This window comes from Fukomys damarensis, unplaced genomic scaffold (assembly GCF_012274545.1).
Source record: "Fukomys damarensis isolate Sample0158 unplaced genomic scaffold, DMR_v1.0_HiC HiC_scaffold_36, whole genome shotgun sequence".
Taxonomy (NCBI): domain Eukaryota; kingdom Metazoa; phylum Chordata; class Mammalia; order Rodentia; family Bathyergidae; genus Fukomys; species Fukomys damarensis.
The window spans coordinates 27,181,214-27,201,534 of NW_022900948.1; the positions used below are offsets into that span (position 1 = coordinate 27,181,214).

Below are 20,321 nucleotides of genomic sequence, written 5' to 3' on the forward strand. Positions count from 1 at the left end.
GAAAACAACTTTGATATTTCACCTAACCCCAGAAAGAGTGGCTGCCATCAAGAAATCAACCAATAATAAATTCTGGCAGGGCTGTGGGGAGAAAGGAACCCTTCTCCATTGTTGGTGGGAGTGCAGATTGGTGCAACCACTGTGCAAATCACTGTGGAGATACCTCAAAGAACTGGGATCAGAGGTCCCATTTGACCCAGCTATTCCTCTGCTGAGTATCTTCACAAAAGAGTTGAAAGAATCATACCACAGTGATAAATGCTCACCCATGTTTATAGTGGTACAGTTTGTAATAGATAAAACTTGGAAACAGCCCAATTGCCCATCAACTGGAGACTGCATAAAGAAGAGGTGGGTTTTTACAAAAAATAAAATGGAGTACTACCAGCTATAAAGAATGAGAAATTAGAGACATTTATAGCTAAATGGATTCACACTGAGGCCATCCTCTTAAGTGAAATAAATAGGACACACGTGTAAATACCAAATAGTTTCTTTGTTATGAAAAACTAAAAGTGTATATAAGGATCCAAATGTATAACTGATAGTGTATAATAGGAAGAAAGGTCTAAAGGAGTAGAGGAACTGGGAAGGAGGGGTAGGGGAAAGGTAAGATGGGAAGAGAAAAAAATATAAGGAAAAAAAAATGGAAGCAGAGTCTTTGTAAATAGAGAAAGGTGGAGGGGGTGAAGGGAGAGAGGTGGAATAGGGAAAAAATAAGAACCAAGATACATCATGTAAAGGTTTAAAACCCAATGATTAATGTAACTGTATCGTGTATCTCAAATGTACCAATAAACTTAATGAGGTGGGGGGAAGGAAGCAGAACAACAGGGCAAGGGCAGGGGGCTGAGGATGTAGCTCAAAGCAAAAGTTCTGGATTCACCCTCCAATACAAAAAAAAAGTTCAAATGAAGACGCACTTCCGGTAAAATTCATTTCTGAACCATGCCACAGTCCTCCTCTAGCCCCTATTTCCACTAACAAAAGAAGACTGTGTTGATGAGTCCTTTGACCTTCCTTCCTTTGATATGTTTTATGGAAGGTAGGAAAAAGGGCTTTGCTAGTCAGTTCTGCTATCTGTGCTGATGATTTCCAGTTTTAAACTAAAAAATGCCAAAGTAAAATATTAAAATATTTATAACAAGTTATTCATGATTCTGGTGACAAACTCACAAGAAATTTTATGCACAAGAGTGTCTATGTGTATAAATCAACCATGATCTTTGGAAAGGCCATACTTTGCAAAAGCAGGTATTTTTTCCTATCATCTACCCTGGTTTCTCACAATCATACAACATATATAATATTAGACACACTGGTTTTCAAATAATGAAACTGAAGCTTAGAATGTAATTAGCTTTCTTACAAGTTAATAAATGACATGGTAAGATCTGACTTGTTTTTTTGTCTGCTTCTGCAATGTCTGAGCTTTCTGCGGAGACTGGAAACATCTAGCACAGTCTATGGCAGAAACGATGAATCTTTTAGAGACTGAGTACCCAAACTGCAACCCAGCATCCACTTATTTATCCCAAAGCACCAACGGTGCGATTAAACCTGAGTATCTGATCCTCTGCGGCTGGAGTGATGCTGGGACAGCCCGGCTCGCACGCCCACAGAGAGGGCTCTGCGTGGCTGCTGCAGCACACGTGCCATAGGTTCGCTACCACCGGTGGATGGTTGTGGACTACACATAGGCACTTTTTTAAGAATATGAGGGCCAGGGATTTAGCTCATTGTTTCCGTGGCCTGCCTTGCAAGCACAGGGAGCCGAGTTCAATCCCCGGTACCAAAAAAAAAAAAAAAAAAAAAAAAAAAAAAAAAAAAAAAAAGAAAAGAAAAGAATATGAGCTGGGCATGGTGGTGCACGCCTATAATCCCAGCACTCGGTAGGCTGAGGAAGAAGGACAGCCTGGGCTACATAGAGAGACCCTGTCTTACAAAGCAAAAACAAAATAAGAAAAATATGTATGGTTAATTTATTATGGCTGTCTTGTTATAGATATTTTTACACTTTAGCTACCATGAGCACTTTCTTACTTTAAACTAGGAGTGTTGGAAAAATATTCTATTATATTTCTACCAAGAAACTCTTCAACTCCTTGGATGTGAGTGAAAATTCAAAACATTTTTTTTCTCTTTAGGACAAGATATTAAGTGGATGGTGATACAGGCATGTGAATATGTTCTAATTAACACTGAGAGTCTTACCTGACATGTTGATATCTTAACTCCCTCGTAGGTATACCCGTCTGCACATGACACAGAAACTTGCTTATTCACACTGAAATCATCTCCATGAACAACTATATGTGTTAGGTTTGATGGCAAAGAACAATTTTTAGAACTGCAGGAGATTATTTCAGGGAACCAATGGCCATCTTCCTGACAAGTAAATGTGTCCCTGTCTGTGTCCATCACATAACCTTCCAAGCACCTGCAATGGAAATGCAAAAAGGAGTGATTTAAAGAAGGCACAATATAGTCCCCAATCTATTGTTGGATTTCAGAAGCTATTGTAGGATGGGTGTTCATTTGATGTAGGATATCAAACATGGTTCCCATGTCAGATGGATGGCATTGCCAAGTAAACACTTAACACAACAATGTCAACTAGAGCAGTCCTTCAGTCCGTAGTGTTTAGTCATTCACGTCTTGCAGAGGGGAAGGAGACGAAGAGAAGAGTGCTGGGGAAGGAAGGTGAAGGGGAATTAAAAAGAGTTAAGGAGTGTAATGTACGTGTACCAACTCCCCATGATGAATGCAAGCACGTGTTGCAAATGTACCAATAAAAAATTTTTAAAAAGACTAAAGTTGCTTTGTATGCTATTGACGTTATTTATCACTATTGTGGATTTTATCATTATTGAACTCATTTCATTCTACAAACAGGTATCTGTTCAAGAATTCTAGACAAGGTTCAAAATAGACTTCTACTATCGAGAATGTAACGTATTTGTTAGGTATATTAGCTGCTCTAGGGCCTAGGTATGACGTTTCTCTTAACTCCATGACAATAAGATTGGTGCTCAAATTCAACTCAATCTGGCCCTCATACCCTCTGATTTTCAGAAAATGTTTACAAAGCACTCTTTAAATTATATTTACTGTTCTAAGTGCTCTACAAATATAAGCTCATTAAATTCTCAAGTAGCTTCCTCAAAGCTACACAGCTAGGGAATGTCAAAGCTGACTTCTCACCTTCTGTTAAGGCAATGTAGCAGAGTGGACAGTCATGGACTCTAGAGGGAATCTGGCTCTGAAGTCTACAGTTTTATACAGTGCTCTGCCTTTTGAAAATTAAGGCATTTAATTAATATCTGTTGTTAGATAACATTTTTTAAAAAATTCCCAAGTTACTAGGCTTAGGTATCAGAGGTTTTGCAAACTTGTAGTTGATTTAATTATCAGACACTAAGTGAAGATTTAAGAGATGATATAATATCATAATATGAAACAAAAACAAAAGAAGCCCAAGAAGAAGGTGACATTGTGGCTTCTCAAGATACCCAGCCCACCAACATCCAAAGGAAAAATTTAAAATCTTTTCCAAAGGCAAGGGATGAAATGTTTTCTGCTTAGTGCATGGTCTACCATTTTTTGGCTTCATCATTATGTCAACTATCCCTTGGATCTACTATTGCAGTTAACAACCTTTGAATGTGGGGCTAAGATGTCCACAACAGAATGCCTTAAGAAGAGTTGTTGAATTATTTATTAATGAAATCTAGCATGTCAATACACGAAGGCTAATCCATAACACATTCAGAGGTATAATTCAATTGTTTTTGGAGGTTGCAATAAATATCTTTGAACATTTTGGGTGTTTACTCCAACAGAAATGTAATTCCCAAATTCCACATTTTATCATGTTTTATTTTAATAATACATTTCAACAGGGAACTTTCCAGCAAAATATCATTGTTTGGGCATTACATGCTGAATTTTTTTAGAAGCACAGATGGAAGGTCCTTTTGGAATACCTCCCTTCTTCATATTGGTCAATGTAAACATGTGTTTTTAGCTAGATTTCTTAGGGATGTTTTGCTTTATTTTCCCTAACATTTCATGTATAACTATAACCATCAAGTTATAATCATAAAGAAATTTACGTCCTGATGTTTGTAAAAGAGCTTCATGATTCCAGTGTTATTCAAGCTGGCTAGAGGATCTTGCTGATTCACGATAGGCATAATAATTATTTTAGAAACCACAGTGTGAAAAGGTATAAATTTATTTTTACAGTCAATTGATTCCTGTATAATTATGTATAGAATAAAGCTTTGGGTTTTGGAGAGCAATCCAGAGATGCTGTTCTCTTCCCTATTAGTTACATTTTTGACATATCACTTTTCATTTTACAATCCTCCTGCCTGCCTTCCTTGCAGACTCTAGAGCCATGATCTTACCTGAGCTTCACTTTGCTTTCATAGGTGTATTCATCTCCAGTTGCCACTGCATTGGCCACAAATGGTGGGGGTCCACAGGACAGGGGCTCACAGACCGGATAGGGCTGGCTCCATGTCCCTTTCTCTGTACAAATCAGATCTGAGCTGCCTTGTATGATATAGCCAGATCTGCAGCTGTATGGTATTACATTTTCCTGTGAAGGTCTGCTCTCACTGATGAATGCATTTGGTATTGTCGGGAGAGAGCCACATGAAATGTGTTCACAGTGTGGAAAGCCAGAGCTCCATTGGCCATTAGTGTCACAGGTGATTTCAGAAAGCCCCAGGAGATGGAAGCCCTTGAAGCACTGAATCTCAACTGTCTTTCCACAATCAAAATCAGTCCTGTTGATAGTTCCATATGGAATTTCTGGAGTGGAACACCTGCAAGGTAGGCAGGACGGTGGACTGCCACTCCAGGAGCCACTGGAGAGACATCTTCTTGAAGGACTTCCATGGAGCTTATAACCCGGAAAGCACTGATACTGTATATATCTCCCATGATAAAAGGAAAAACCATTAGGAAATCCATGGGCAAGATCTTCAGGAGGTCCACAGTTGACTGCTTTACAGAGCGGCGCCTCTGCATCCCAGTTACCGTCTGACTGGCAGGTGAGTTTCGGAGCACCATGTAACACATAGCCATCATGGCAGCGGAACACTACTTCCTTCTTGAAGCCATAGTCCAATCCATCCATCACTCCATTTTCTACCTGTGATGGGGTGGCACATTTGACAGGTATGCATTTGGGAGTGACTCCACTCCAACTTCCATTGGCAAGACAAACACGACTTCTGGCTCCCTCGAGCAGGAACCCTTCATTGCAAGTGTACTCGATCTCCTTTTGGAATGTGTGCTCATCTCCTTTCACCTGGCCATTGGCTGGGACTAGGGGTGAGCCACAGTCAACAGGAATGCAAACTGGCTCATCCCCATCCCAGTTTTTACTTTCCTGGCACGTTCTCCTTTCGGGGCCATTCAGCACATACCCAGGGTCACACTTGTAGTATACCACGCTCAGGTATGTGTAACTGCTTCCTTTGATGGATCCGTTCATAACTGGATTTGGCTTTTTACAGAAAATGGCTTCACAGTGAGGGGAAGCACCACTCCATTTCCTATTCTGTAGACAAAGTCGTATGTCAGATCCCACTAAGATGTGCCCAGGTTTGCAGCTGTACTGCACAGCACTTCCCATGGTAGTTTCTGCAAAATGCAAAAAGCCATTTTCAGGAGCAACAGGCAAGTCACATTCAACTGAAATACAGGAAGGTGCACTGCCATTCCAAGTTCCATCTTCCTGGCAGATGAGCAAAGGGTTTCCCAAAAGCTCATATCCTGGGTTACAGGTGTATAAAACCATAGTGCTATATAGAAAGTTTGAAGAATGTGTAGCAGGAGATTCCTTTGCATTTTCTAAGGTTTTAGCTACTTCTCCCAAATGTTGAGGAGGGTGAGAAGTCAGATATGGAACTTCCATCATGTCAATGTCTTGGTCAAAATATTCCTGGCCATTTTTGACTTTAACACAGTCTCCAAAATCAATGTGAGGAGGGAGACCACAGTCTATAGGTATACACGTTGGGATGGAACTTGACCACCCTGACTCTTCACAGGTCTGCATGGCGTGACCAACCACCTGGAACCCAGGGAAGCAGCTGTAGATGATTACAGCACCATAGCTGTACACTGCACCTTCCACGAAACCATTTTCAATGGGTTGTGGGGGATTACAGCGGATGGCATTGCAAGATGGGGAATTCATATCCCAGTCACCTGTCTCTAAACAGGTCAAGGTGTTGGGACCTTCAAGCCGGAATCCTCGGTCACAAGAGTATGTAACAGTCTTTCCATAGTGAAGTTTTGTGTAAGAGAATTTACCATTGAAAATCTCCTTGGGCTTTGGGCACTCAATAGGTTTACATGTTGGTTTTCCTCCAAGCCAGTGACCATTTTCTCCACAAAGGGTGGTAGTATTGCCCACCAGCTCAAAGCCGGGCTTGCAAGAATAGAGAGCTGTGCTGAGATAAGCCAGCCCCTGAACGTCGACCATGCCGTTGAGGATGTCCTCCGGCTGGGGACATTCTACTGGAACACATTCTGGCAGTGGAGAACTCCAGGTGCCATCAGCTTGGCAAGAAGTGGCAGGGTTTCCTCTTAGGAAAAACCCTTCCACACAAGAATATGTGACAGTACTTCCAAAGTGAAGAGCGGAAGAAGGAGCAGGGGCACCAAAATGAATTAGGGGAGGTGGGAGGCAAAGAACCATCTTACATACAGGAAAAGAATCATTCCATTGTTGGGACGGCAAGCATTTCAAAACAGAAGGGCCTTGCAGGACATGCCCTTCTTTACAGGAAAGTGTCACCACTCCTACCTCAGAAGTTAACTCCTTCAACACGAGCTGGTTTTCCAAAACGGGTGGGTCTGGGCACTTGGCAAGCACACACTTTGGGTTTAGCTTCTTACTCCATTTACCAGATTTCTGGCACGTCCAGAAGTTATCACCAATAAGTTCATAGCCTTCGTTACAGAAAAACTGAACCTTGGATCCTACTTCGAAGGTTAATCCTCTTGTGAAGCCATTCTGGATCGGGGGAGGTTTTCCGCAGTTCAGAGGAACGCATGACAGAGGGGATTCATTGTGCCAGTGGCGATTGGCTTGGCAGACAAACACTGGACTTCCGACTGGCTTATAACCTGGGTTACACTGATACCTCACTTCGCTCTCAAATGTCCTGCCAGTTGTGTGCTGAGTAATAGGGAGAAAACAAGTGAGTGCAATGCATAAAATGGACAGTATAATTGATTAAACACCTCAGTAGTAAAAAAGAACAAAGAAGAAGTAGAAACAAAACATCAGAATGAATCAATTAGAAGCAAATAAATATTTATGCTTTTTCCAATAGATCCACTCTTTATTTTTAAAAAGTTTTAGTGCCAGGGATCAAACCCGGGACCTTGCACATGCTAGGCAAGACCTTACGCTGAATACATCCCCAGCCCTTTTTATTTTATTTTGAGTCAGAGTCTCACTAGGCTCCTCAAACTGGCCTCAAACTTGTTACTCTTCAGTTTCACTTTCTGGAGTAGCTGGGATTATAGGGGTGTGTCACTGTGTCTGGGTAATTCTCTCTCTCTATGTGTATATATATATATATTTAATAACTGGAAGAATATATTATATATAATTATTAATATATAATTATATAATATTATGCAATAGCTAAATGCTTATCATAGGACCAACCCCATAATGAGTAAAAGATAACTAGTCTATATTGGTTAATTAACTGGGGTCATACTGAAAATTATACATTAGATCAGTGATGGCTTTCAATGATAACAAACCTGTGTACCATAGATTCACCACCACTGGATTACATGGGAAGTTAAAAAAAGTCTTCCTGACCAAAGAAATGCTACAGTTTGCTGTTTTAACCATAGCAAAGTAAACTTCTGCACAAATACACATACATTTGTTACTATTGTAACATATCATAAAAATATAAATAAAATATTTATATACATATGTCTGAAGAGTACTATTAGAGTTTTGTTGTCTTCATACACATTTTTTAATTTTTATTTTTTTATTTTTTTGATACCGGTGATTGAACTTGGATCCTTGTGCTTGCAAGGCAGGCAAAAACTCTGGGCTAAATCCCCGCCCCCACACTTTTTAAAGCTCACTCCTGGCACATAAGATGGAAAATAAAATATCAATCTTCCGTCTTTTAAAATAAAGATTAATATTCATAATCTCAAAATTCAGATAAGTATATGGTGAAGGTAATGGTTTGGTACATAAATTGATTAAAAAAATTTTTTTTGGTACCAGGGATCAAACTCCGTACCTTGTGCTTGTGAGGCAGGCAGCAGCACCACTGAGCTAAATCCCTGACCCTGATTAAAATTTTTAGAAGATGAGAATGGTCCTTTGGTAGTGATAATGGTAAATTCCAGCTTTAGTGCTCTAGAGAACTCAGCAGTATTTGGAATGATTTGTTTTTGTACATATTACTGGAGTACCCTGGATATTTAAAAACACTGCCATCACAGACCTTATATGCATTGTTAAATGTTAGACTTTTGCTCCTCACAACTGTGTCTGATACCTAGTAGGAGCTCTAGAGCTATTTGTTATATGAATGAGTTAAAAAGCTTTCCTACATATATACTTTATACCCTTTTCCAATATAAAACTAACCTATCTTCATGAAAGTGTTAAAAGCTTTTCACTGTTGCTTTGACTACAAAGGAGAAAAGGCAGTATATATAGTGGGCTTTAAAACAAGTTTAAATTAGAAGACATCTATCTAAAATTACCCTTGGCTTAGGGAATAGACTCTTATTCCTGTTCATCAATGGACTTATAGAGAAGACATATTAGTGTGAAAGCAGAATATGTCTGAGACATACTCAAACTCTGTCCAGCATGATGAAAGAACCTCTAGATCTATCAAAAGGGCCAGGGATTTAGTGGTGCAGCACCTGCCTCTCAAGCACATGGTCCTGAGTTTGATCCCCTGTTAAAAAAAAAAAAAAAAAAGCAATGTAAAAATTGAATTTTATTTGGTGATCTCATCTTTTGCCTAAAAATAAGAAGTGACAATACATTTTTTAAGGTTCCATTTAGACCCTGATTTCTTAAAAGAAATTACTATTTTTTAGTAACTTGTACAAAGCAAAATAATATTTTATTGAAACTTGCATACTTTAACTTCACATTGGGAGCTAAGATATCGTCACCAAGTGTTTAGAATAGTTATATACAAGTAAAATACAAAAGCCTATATAGGAAAAGGATTAATAATCATCTTAATTTTTCTCTAATATTCACCACGTATACATTTTAGCCACTTCATGGTTTTCAACAATTAATCCAAAGCCTCTGCTTCTAAATACCAGGATTAGTCACAGTGGTGGCTCTGTAAGTGATGGAAGCTAATCAGTCTCTTACCTCCAGAAAGCCATTCTCAACCTTGGGTGGTTCACTGCAAGATACAGGGTGGCATGTGGGCATTGGGCTACTCCACTGTCCTGTGGCCTCGCAGGTGGTCTTCTTCTCCCCTTTGATGAAGAAGCCCTTGTGGCAGCTATAAGCCACCATAGCTCCAAAACTGTAGTTTGATCCACTTGCATAGCCATTCAGAATTCTTGGGGGCTCGCCACATCGCACAGGGATGCATTGGATGGACAGGGGGGAAGGGTTCCACTGCCCACCCCTCACACATTCAATCTTTGCAGAGGTGTTCAGCACGAAACCTTCCATGCACTTGAAACTCACAACTGAGCCAGCTGCAAATTTTGCTTTGCTCACAGATTCTAAGATGCTGTAGGAAACAGATGGGGGCTTTTCACAGAAATGAGCTATACAGTGAGGCATGGCTTGACCCTCTGGGGGAACCCACTTGCCCTGGGCATTGCAGAGGAGTTGCGAATTGTCCGCCAGACTGTAGCCATCTGCACAGTAGTAGAATGCAATGTCGCCAAAGAGTCGATGGGCGGTCTCTGGAGAGGCATGGTCCACGTTGGGGGGTTCATCGCAGGAGACAGCCAGACACTGCTGGTTACTTCTGCTCCATGTGCCATTGGCCAGGCACTCAATGGTGTCTGGACCAGCAAGGGTATAGCTATGAGATGCAGAGGAAAGGAGAAATAACTAAGTATAATATTTGAGAAAAAATTGCATTGTTTTCTGATTTTATTTTTTATCTTTTCTGAGTTTACTTTCATTCTTTTTTTAAAATAATATTTACTGTATAAATATTGAGCTTATTGATCAAGTGACTTTCTTTTGAGATATATAAGTACATCATGATATTAATATTAGTGTGTATTCAGAAAGAGAAACATGTAATTTTTATTATTCAAGGAACTCCAATATTGTTACGTATTTTAAAAATAAAAATGAGAAGTAAGTTTTGTTTCTATTTGACTGAATTCAAAATTGGAATTCCATCTGTCCTCAAAAGTTTTTAGTCTGTTGATTTTGGCATTAGTCTTTGAAACAAGTGCCAAAAGCCATATGTAGCCTAGCAATAGCTCATAAATATACATTTATATACAGTGAACTTTAAAACAGTGATCATAATTTTAGTCTCCAAAAATCTTTACCCATGTGGTACAGGTGAAAGCTGTTTTCTGCAGATGGATTTGCTATTTAATCAGAATGAATAAACTTTGCTTAATAGCTGTCAGTCTTTATGCACAAAGTTCTTTCCCATTTAAGATGATAGGTTGATGAGATGCAAAAACCTTAAATTGCTCTCAAGTGCTATCTCAAAGTAGAACAAAATATAAAGATATGCAGTATTATAATAATTAATTTGAGTCATTCATATTTTCATTGTCACCATCTTATTGAGAAAGATGACAGCTTTGAAAGAATTCCTAAAATTAGAGCAATTCATTATTTTTATGCTAATGCAGGGTAAGGGGACTAAAATATTTGTGTACCTAATTCGATCCTATCTAGACAAGTTGATTTGTTCATTTTATAGATGAGCGAATGGTGATTCCAACAGGCTCCGTAAGTTGCCTAAAGTAACACAGCTGTATGACGCAGATTTGGAATCTGAATTTGGCTTTCCAGATCCCAACACTTACGCATTTCCAACAATACTGTTCTCTTTCCCTTTCTCTTTTTCCTCTCTGTCTATTTTCTCTCTCTTTCCAATGAAAGGTAAGAGCATAATTTGTGGGTGTCCTATGGAAACTCTGTCAGTGTCACTGGAGAAATTATTTGACCCACCCATCAAAATTAAAAAGATTCTCAAGTCATATGTTACCAAAAATTTCACCTGTTTTTTTTTTATTATAAGATTAGCTATTGTACAGAGGTTGTAATTCCTTATCCTAACTTAAAATATTTATGAAATCTATAGGAGATGGACAGATCAAAAACAAGATAAAGCATCAGTAGAGGCATGTATGTATCTCACATGTGGTCATATGTCATGCAATAGATAGATGTGATCTCAGAATGAACACTCATAGACATGTCCAATACCTGTGGTCTCCAGTCAAGCAGTCATGGCTTTGGATAAGTTTAGTTCTTTGTATAACAATATGAAGTTAACAGATTTTTAGATTGTTTTTATCTTAGAGAATGCTGGAAGGAATACATAACATATATACTATGTTACATACATAGTATATATGTATGTAGCATACATAATATATTAAAAACATGATTTTATTATTAAAAATCCATTAGCCCTGGGTTAGATGCACAGATTACACCATTCACATGTAGGATAGGTCTAGTGTAAGTTCCATTTATTGAGACTTTTTTATTTTGGTACTGGGGATTGAACTCAGGACCTTACACTTGTGAGGCAGGTGTGGTGCCACTGAGCTAAATTCCCAAACCCATTTATTGAGACTCTTAGTGTTTTATTGAACAGTTTGCATCACTTTGAAATAGGCATCGTTATGTTCATGGATCCTTTGATGTTGCTAGCATATTTCATTGGTGGAAGTTCATAGACATAATCTTAGACATCCCTGACTCATAAGAAGACACTGTACCATGAATAAAATTCCTTTATTTCATGTGACAAGCTGCTTTGCCACAGAAGTATGTGCCTCCAGAACTGTCCTTATTCCCTGTGTTTTATAATTTGGCAGCACTCTGTTAGGCCTCTGCCCCTGATCTTCTGAAAAATTTCCATCAGTTCTTCCTCCCTGATGGAAATTAACAGCAAACCTGTCCCATATTTTGATGGAATATTACCACTAAATTCACTCTTTTTGAGTAAATGAATTTGAAAAACACATTTTCAACATTACCTCACATTTCTTAGAAATTATAATATCACTTCATCTGACTTAAGAACTTGGTTTTTCTTTGTGGCTTTCAATTAACACTTAGTTCTTCATTAAATAACTCTTAAGGACCTGTTATATTCCACAGCCATGTCTTTAGTGTGCAGATGTGATGCCAATGCTCTTACCTGTTTGCATCTGTGCCACCCATTCACCCCATCACTACCTGGGGTGTTGTAGTTCCCCTTCACAATCACAGTGGTTGATTAATAGAGGAGTGACTGATTTATGGGTGAATGACCTTTGAAGGCACTCCTGAGAGAAGGACGTGGAGATGAGCCACTCAGGGCAGAAGAGTGGCATGAGCAAAAAAATGGGAGTGGATACAGCTGGGACACACTAGGAACTCACAGGTAGGAGCAGCATATAAGCACTCAGGAAAGTGAGGGACAAAAACTATTGTCTTGTGTATTTTTGACAGGTGACTGTGGTGTGGTGGATGAGGATGTGGTAGGCATTGGTTAACTGTGGGACATCCTAAGTACCTATTTTGCCTCTGTCCCTTGTTCCTGACACAGTACTCCTAAAACCTTTGTAATGTCCTGAGTGTTAGGGTGCGTGTGCTTTGAATAACTAGATAATGTATTCAATGAAGGACAGAACAGAAGTTTACTAAAGATAAATATACATCCATTAGTCTTTTAAGATGCTAATGAAGGACATATTTCCAAAAAAGACACAAAAGAGGCATTAATTATATTGCCTAGATAGCAATATAACTGGTTCATGATCAAATTGATGCAATATTTCATTATGTTAGAAATCTCAGTGTGTTAAGATTTACAAGGGACAAAGTTCACCCATTTATTTTATTAAGAATCACTTAAAGAATAATAAAATTATGTGCAGATGATGAAATATGTCCATGAATGCTGGCTACCAAAGCCAGAAAAATTAGAATTGGTACATATCTAATAAAAAAATAAAGGAACATTTAATTAAATTCTGTGCTGTGTTTTGTATTCTCATTCAAACAGCAGTCAGGACATTGCAGATTTTTATTTAAAATCAGGCCACATTTATTATAAAATAAATTGTTTTACTCTATAAATCTAAGAAAGAACTGCCCATGAAGGCCATAGTGATGCTTTAGAAGGACTGATTGGAATACATTTTCATGTTTCTGGAGCACTAACTAAGAAATCCTTTGAAAATGGGCAGACTAATTTTCAGATGCAAATTATAAGGATTTAATGCATACATTCAGTGGAAGATTACTAATGAGCATGCCTTTGGAGGCTTAATGGGATAGCTCCCAAGTGAAATATTAGCATTTTTTCTAAAAGAGAAGAATAGTTCATTAAACAGTTAATTAATAAGAACAATTCCATCAGTAATTAATCTTTTTTCAATTAATAACAATAATTAAAGCTTTTATCCTAACATATCCAATAAGCAAACGTAGGACTATATATATATTGTATTGGGGATCAAACTCACCTTTGCGCTTGCAAGGCAGGTGGTGGAACCAATAAGCTAAATTCCAGAGAAGGACTAAATTTGTATTTGAGAAGGACTAAAAAGAAAAGTTGATTGGGTTTTATTTCATGATATCAATGAGCTCTCCACTCTTCTAAGAGTCACACCAAGGGTTATAAAGCTAGAGATGAGAAGGAAAATGAGAAACAAATGACTACTTTTATATTTGCTCAAATAGCTGAAAATCCCTAATATTTGATGGTTCTGAAAAAAGTTTAGAAAAGAGAAATGTTTTGATAAAAGATGAATTTGGAAAGCCAAGTTAAGGGCAGGATGAAGAAACAAAACTTCTTGCTTCTTTCCTGTTCTGTCATCATCATACTACTCTGGTTTCCTGAAGTCTCTGCCTTTTCATTCTAAATTTGAGACTGGATCTCCCTCCTGTAATTCAAGGAAAGGTTGATGCAAAGCACACCACCACCATAAAAGTGAAAAGAGATGGCAGCAAGAATGCATACATATATGTACAAGAAACAGGTCAGGGTGGCTCACACGGTATGCAGGGTAGACGGAAGACAGTATTGAGAAGTTCAGCATAGGAAATAAATCTGAAGCTTGAAAGGTCAAAAGCATTTTAGGAAGTAGAAGAAGAAAGCAAGGCAGATTACATTTTTCAGAAGTCATAACTTGAACACTGTGATCTTACTAATCAACCTGCTGTAGAAGAAAAGAAAAAGGAGAGAGAGAGAGAGAGAGTGAAAAAGAAAGAATGAGAACTCTTAGTAATGGTTATAACATATTCTGAAAACTCTCCCTATATAGTGCCTGTTGAAATAACAAACATTATTTTAGATTCATAGGTGAGCTGATGAAAGGAAATCTCCATGTTCTAGATGTGAGAAGGAAATTGAAGCCAGAAAAGTAGACTATGAATGAATGCTATAACTGACCTATAGAGAGGAAAGAAGTACAGAGGATAGAAAACAGAATCCTGTACTTGAAGAAATACCTGAGTCTTTGGCTTGAATCTACTTCCTAGAAGAATATCCTGTGAAAGAGTGAACTAGTACATTTCTACCACAGGCTCATCTCTGTGTTTTCAGGGTCTCTTTCTAGAAAAACAAAGTCCCCATTGAAGTATCAATATGTAAATCTGCACCTCATGCAGATTTGAGATTAGAATTTTTACTACTTACTTTGTGTGGGAAATCTTCTAACCGATAAATTAATATAAAATTAGGTTCTTGGTTAGTGATACTCTTGAGGTACTTGGTCAAAAAATAATTAACATAGGTCATAGGGATTGTCATAGATAAAACAAGCCTTGTTTACTATAAGGATGCAATTTGAAATTACAAAACATACACAGGCACATTTTCTGTTATGAATGGGCCAGCAGGCAGAATAAACTGTAAAGTTAGAACCCCAATAAATGAAATACTAGAAGAAAATAGTCTAAAATCTAAAACATGTTATAAGGCATGTTGAAAAAGGCACATAACACAAAATTCTATTAAAATATGAAGGCATGAAAAAAAATATTTGAAAAACAGAAATTCTAGAACTAAAAACAAAGAAAACAAAAAATTTAAAAATTAATGAGAACTTTCAAAAGTAGGCTACAGATATTAAAAGAGAAAATTAGTAAATTAGAAGATATAAGTGAGGAAATCACCCCAATGTGATACAAGTTAATGAAGAGATGGAAAATGTGACACTTAATAAAGATGAAAAATAAAATAAAAATAGAATAGCACACAAGAAGATTTCTAGAAAGAGAGGAAAAAGTGAGGATGAGGAAATATTTGCATTGAAAATATTCTACAAATGGCAGAAGGTATGCATTCTCAGATGTACAATGATGACTAAACAAGATGAATGACAATAAATACATGGTTAATCCTATCATAGTGAAACATTAAAGCAACAAATACAGGTTAAAAAATAACCAAAGGGAAAAGAAATTACTTATAGATACATAGCAATTTAAGAACATTGTCAATCTCAGCTCTATTACTATCTGGACCAGATATTTCTTAATTGTGGAGGGTGACCTGGTGCATTGCAAGATACTTGACAGTATCCCTGGCCTCTAACTACTAGATGCAACGAGTGTCTCCCAACCAGTTATGACAACCAGAAAATTTCCTCAGACATGGCTAAGTATCCCTGGAGGGCAATATTTCCCTTGATTGAAATCCATGACATTAGACATTAGACAATCAGAATCTCAATAGATATCATAAGGCAACTGAATAGTATTTAACTGAATAGTAACAAAATATTTATGGAAAAAAAAACTACCAATGCAGACGTGTATTCCCAGCTAAGATACATATATGTATAATTCCAGAGCTAGAGTAAAATATTACTATTTTCAGACAAAAATTGTATAACTCACCAACTCTTATTAAAAGATGCAAAGGATGTCATTAGGAACTAGAAATTTTAACCCTTTACCAAAAAAAGAAAGAAAGAAAGACAAAAAAAGGAAGTGGATGGCAAAAACAACAGTAGTAAGGAAAATAATATATATGTGTAAGTAGCAGATCCTAGTGAGGAGTGGTATGGATAAGAGTGGTGCAGCTGTAGGTAGATCCAGCAAGGGCTCTTCCCCATCCCCACTGGCTTGGGCACAAAGGCACAAGCCAAACACCCACCCTGAGGAGAGCTGCACACACCCACAACCATCAGCCAGAGACCCACTGCAATACCACAGGTAAGTGTGCAGAGAATGTAGCCAGAATCCTACTCAGACATCAGGGACAGAGGTGCACAGCCTCAGCCAAAGGCCCTCCCAGAAAACAATTACATAGGGGCCCTAGCCAGAGGCACACCTAGATATCATCCTAACTGTTCACAGGCCCCATCCAGAAGCCCACCCAGACAACAGGTCAGCTCAGGGATCCAGAAGGGCACCATTCTGAACCCAGGAATTAGTGCACTGGTGTGCAGAAGACAAAAGATCACTTGGTGGCTTTCAGAGAAAGAAGACCACTGGCTGAGCAAAAAATTGCCATAACAAAGGCACAGCAGGCTGTAGCTGTTGAAATGAGAAGATATATAAACAAGTCTCAAAACCAGATCACCTAAGGCAAGCCCAAAGGGACATGAGATGCAACAATCTGATACTTAACCATCTGGACTCCTTGAACTGGCAACAAAAGAGAATCTGGAAAAAATGAAATTAGCAATAATTTCTCAGATAACAAAAGAGATTGTGCCAGTAGTCCAAGACATGGACAAATCCTAGAGCAGACACAGATAAAAAAAATAGAGGAGCTGATGAACATGATGGAATCCCAACACATAAAACAAATGGAATCCATAAACAGATGCAAACAGATTTCCAGGAGATTGAAAACTCCATTGCAAGTTTGCACAGCAGAATGAGCCAAAGTGAGGACAGAATTTCAGATATAGAAGACAGGATTGCAATTAGTGACCAGGAAATGAAAAATTTCTAAAAATAATAAGGGACCATGAGAGATCAATCTAGTAGCAGCTAGACAATGCAAAGAAGATAAACATAAGACTGATCAGAGTCAATGAAGAAACAGGAGAGAGTGCAGGCAACATAAAAAATGTGTTCACAGAAGTAATGGCAGAAAACTTACCAAATATGGGACAATAACTTGACATACAGATAAGAGAGGCATATAGGAAAACAATATCAAGCTATCTTTCAAATTGATGGAGAAATAAGACAGTTTCATAACAAAGAGGAACTTCCTGAATACCAAATTTAAAGACCTAATCCAAAATAGGCACATGAAATGACCAGACATTTCTCAGACAAAGAAGTAGAAATAGCAAATAAACACATGAAAAAATGTTTAATATCACTAGTCGTTCAGATGAAGATGAAAACAACTGAGATTCCACCTCACCCTGAAAAGAATGGCTACTATCATGGGAATCAATCAATAACAAATGCTGGCAGTGCTGTGGGGAAAAGGCACCCTGCTCCACTGCTGGTGGGAGTGCAGACTGGTGCAACCACTGTGGAAATCAGTATGGAGCTACTTCAGAGAATTAGGATTGAAGTCATATTTGATCCAGCTATTCCCCTGCTGCGTGTCTTCCCCAAATAATTAAAAGAATCATACCACAGTGAGATATACCCGCTCCCATGTTCATAACGGCACAGTCTGTAATAGCTGAAACTTGGAAACAATCCAATTGCTTCTCAACTGGAGACTGGATAAAGAAGGTGTGTGTGTGTGTGTGTGTGTGTGTGTGTGTGTGTGTGTGTTTTATAAAATGGAGTACTACTCTGCCATGAAAAAGGAGAAATTAGAGATATTTATAGCTAAATGGATGCACATTGAGACCATATTCTTAAGTGCAATAATTAGGACGCACGTGTGTAAATACCAAATAGTTTATCTGGTATGAGAAACCAAAAGTATAAATAAGGACTAAAAGGTAACATTGATAATGTGAAATAGCAAAAAAGGGGGCATAGAGGAAGGGAAAGTGGAAGAGGTAGGGGAAAGGAGAGAAGGAAATGGAATTAATACCAGAAAGTGAAAAAATGGAAACAAAGTCTATAAATAGGTAGAGATGGAGGGATTGAAGAGAGGGCAGGGATTGGGGAAAAATTAACCAAGATACATTATGTAAAGGTATAAATTTTGAATGATGAATGTCATTACACTGTATACCTAAAATGTACCAATAAAATCAACAAAAATATGTAAGTAAATCTAGATAAGCACTATATTTAAAGTTGACTAATTTGTAAAGTGTTGAAAGCAGGGATAAATAAAATATAGATTGTAATAAGATATAAGGTGTATTTGAGTGTTGAGGATGAAGGCACAGTGTTGAATAGTTGAATACAATCTTGCTATATGGGAAAAATTGTCTTAAATTTGACTTGAACTATAAGGAAACAATGGGCAAATATGGCTATCTTAAAATGAAACATTATATGACAGAAAACACCATAGTCAAAGTGAAAAGAGAATTTCGGACAAGCAGACTTTATACTTCATGTAATAAAAATGGACTTTACTCTTGGCTATGTAAGTGACATATCAATCAGTGAGAAAAACTGAACAAGACAGATATAAACAACTCCTTCATGGAGTAAGAGAGTTCAAATCCCATGAAACTGCTCAGAATTATTTAGCCTTACTGGTAAATGTGGGAGAGGAACAGTAAGACAACCTTACAGAACTACACATCGGAGACAGTGATGGAGAGGAGTAGCACGGATGAGGGCAAGGGTAGAAGGTGGAAAATCCACATGTGACTTCCGGGTGTCAGTGGGCATGATTGCGTTGAGAGACCATCTTTTGAGATTGCAGCTGTGCACACCCCAACAATTCCACCTCTCAATAAGCCCAAGATACTATTCCGTACATAGCAGGAAACAGGTACAAGGATATTTACTTCAGCCCTTTTTATGTCGGTCTACAAAGTGAAAATAAATCAATCAGCAGAGAAAAGAATAATTTAGAGAGCTCATTCTTACAGGGAAGCTCTAGGGAGAAGTAAAAATGAGTTCAATTGGCTATCAATGGGGAAAAATGTAAAATGACAATGGTTTGTAAAAAATGAGACTAGAATATGAAGCATCTTATACAAAACACATAAACCAACAAAATATTTGTGAGGATATCTATCTATCTATCTATCTATCTATCTATCTATCTATCTATCTATCGAGAGAAATGTACATTTGTTACTTTGAAGAAATTAGAAGACTGATAAGGATGGCTTCCAGATATATCTGTAATATTGTATTTCTTTTATAAAAAGAGGTCTAAGGTAATATGGCAAAATTTAACAGGTACTTTGAACAGAGGTACTTATTTTCCTCCCTTCCTTCCTCTCTTCCTCCCTCTCTCCCTTCCTCCCTCCTTCCCTTCCTCTTATCCTCTCCCGTTTCTCTCCTTTCTCTTCCTTCCTCTCCTTTCCCCTCCTTTTCTCTTTGTTTCTCTCTCCCTTCCGTTGTGGGAGCCCGGCCATGGCCCTCTAGGAGTTTGACATTTAAAAGGAAACTTCTTCACCTCTACACTCAAGGCATCGATACAATCTGTAACATTCTAGGACTCTGCTTGTTAAACTTGTTGCTGCAATGGGAGAAACTCAAGGAGACAGCCAAAGATCTGATGGTCTTTGCAAAGAGTCAGAAAATCCGGTCTTTGCATAAAAGATACGAGTAGTTATTGGTGCTTCCTGTTGATGTGAACCTATAAAAGGAGCTGCTTCTGTGAAATAAATCAGACTTCTCTTCGTCTCCGCTCAGGTTTGAGTGTTCTTTCCTTTCTCAATCCTCACTCCCCGACTCAGGCATGTTCGTGTTGTGATGGCTGGACTGCCACATTCCGTATGCTTTATATGTTTTGCTACAAATTTGGCCAGAAAAAAGGAATAAGGCAAAAGCTTTCCTTCCAGTGTAGCCACTCCCAGAGGACACCTCAGAGAGGTCATTGTATATAAAGTGGCATAATATTATTTCTCTCATGCAGAGTTTTAATTTCAGAAAAACGAAACTGTGTTCTAATAGTGGATATTTTCTTTCAGGTAAAAAGTATAGTGGTGATATAGAAATGCTTGAGGTGCCTGAACTGATTTTTTTTTTTTTTTTTTTTTTTTTTTTTTCC

The 20,321-nt window shown here is 38.0% G+C and overlaps 1 protein-coding gene across 1 annotated transcript in view; it reads right to left on the minus strand.

Annotated features, from left to right (window-relative positions):
- Svep1 (sushi, von Willebrand factor type A, EGF and pentraxin domain containing 1) overlaps positions 1-20,321 on the minus strand; it is a 146,530-nt gene that overhangs the window by 15,654 nt on the left and 110,555 nt on the right. The window contains exons 36-38 of the mRNA XM_019209820.1: positions 9,416-10,088; positions 4,413-7,204; positions 2,215-2,440 (exon numbers count right to left, since the gene is read on the minus strand). Coding sequence (XP_019065365.1) covers positions 2,215-2,440; positions 4,413-7,204; positions 9,416-10,088 — 3,691 coding nt within the window. The remainder of the gene's footprint in view (positions 1-2,214; positions 2,441-4,412; positions 7,205-9,415; positions 10,089-20,321) is intronic.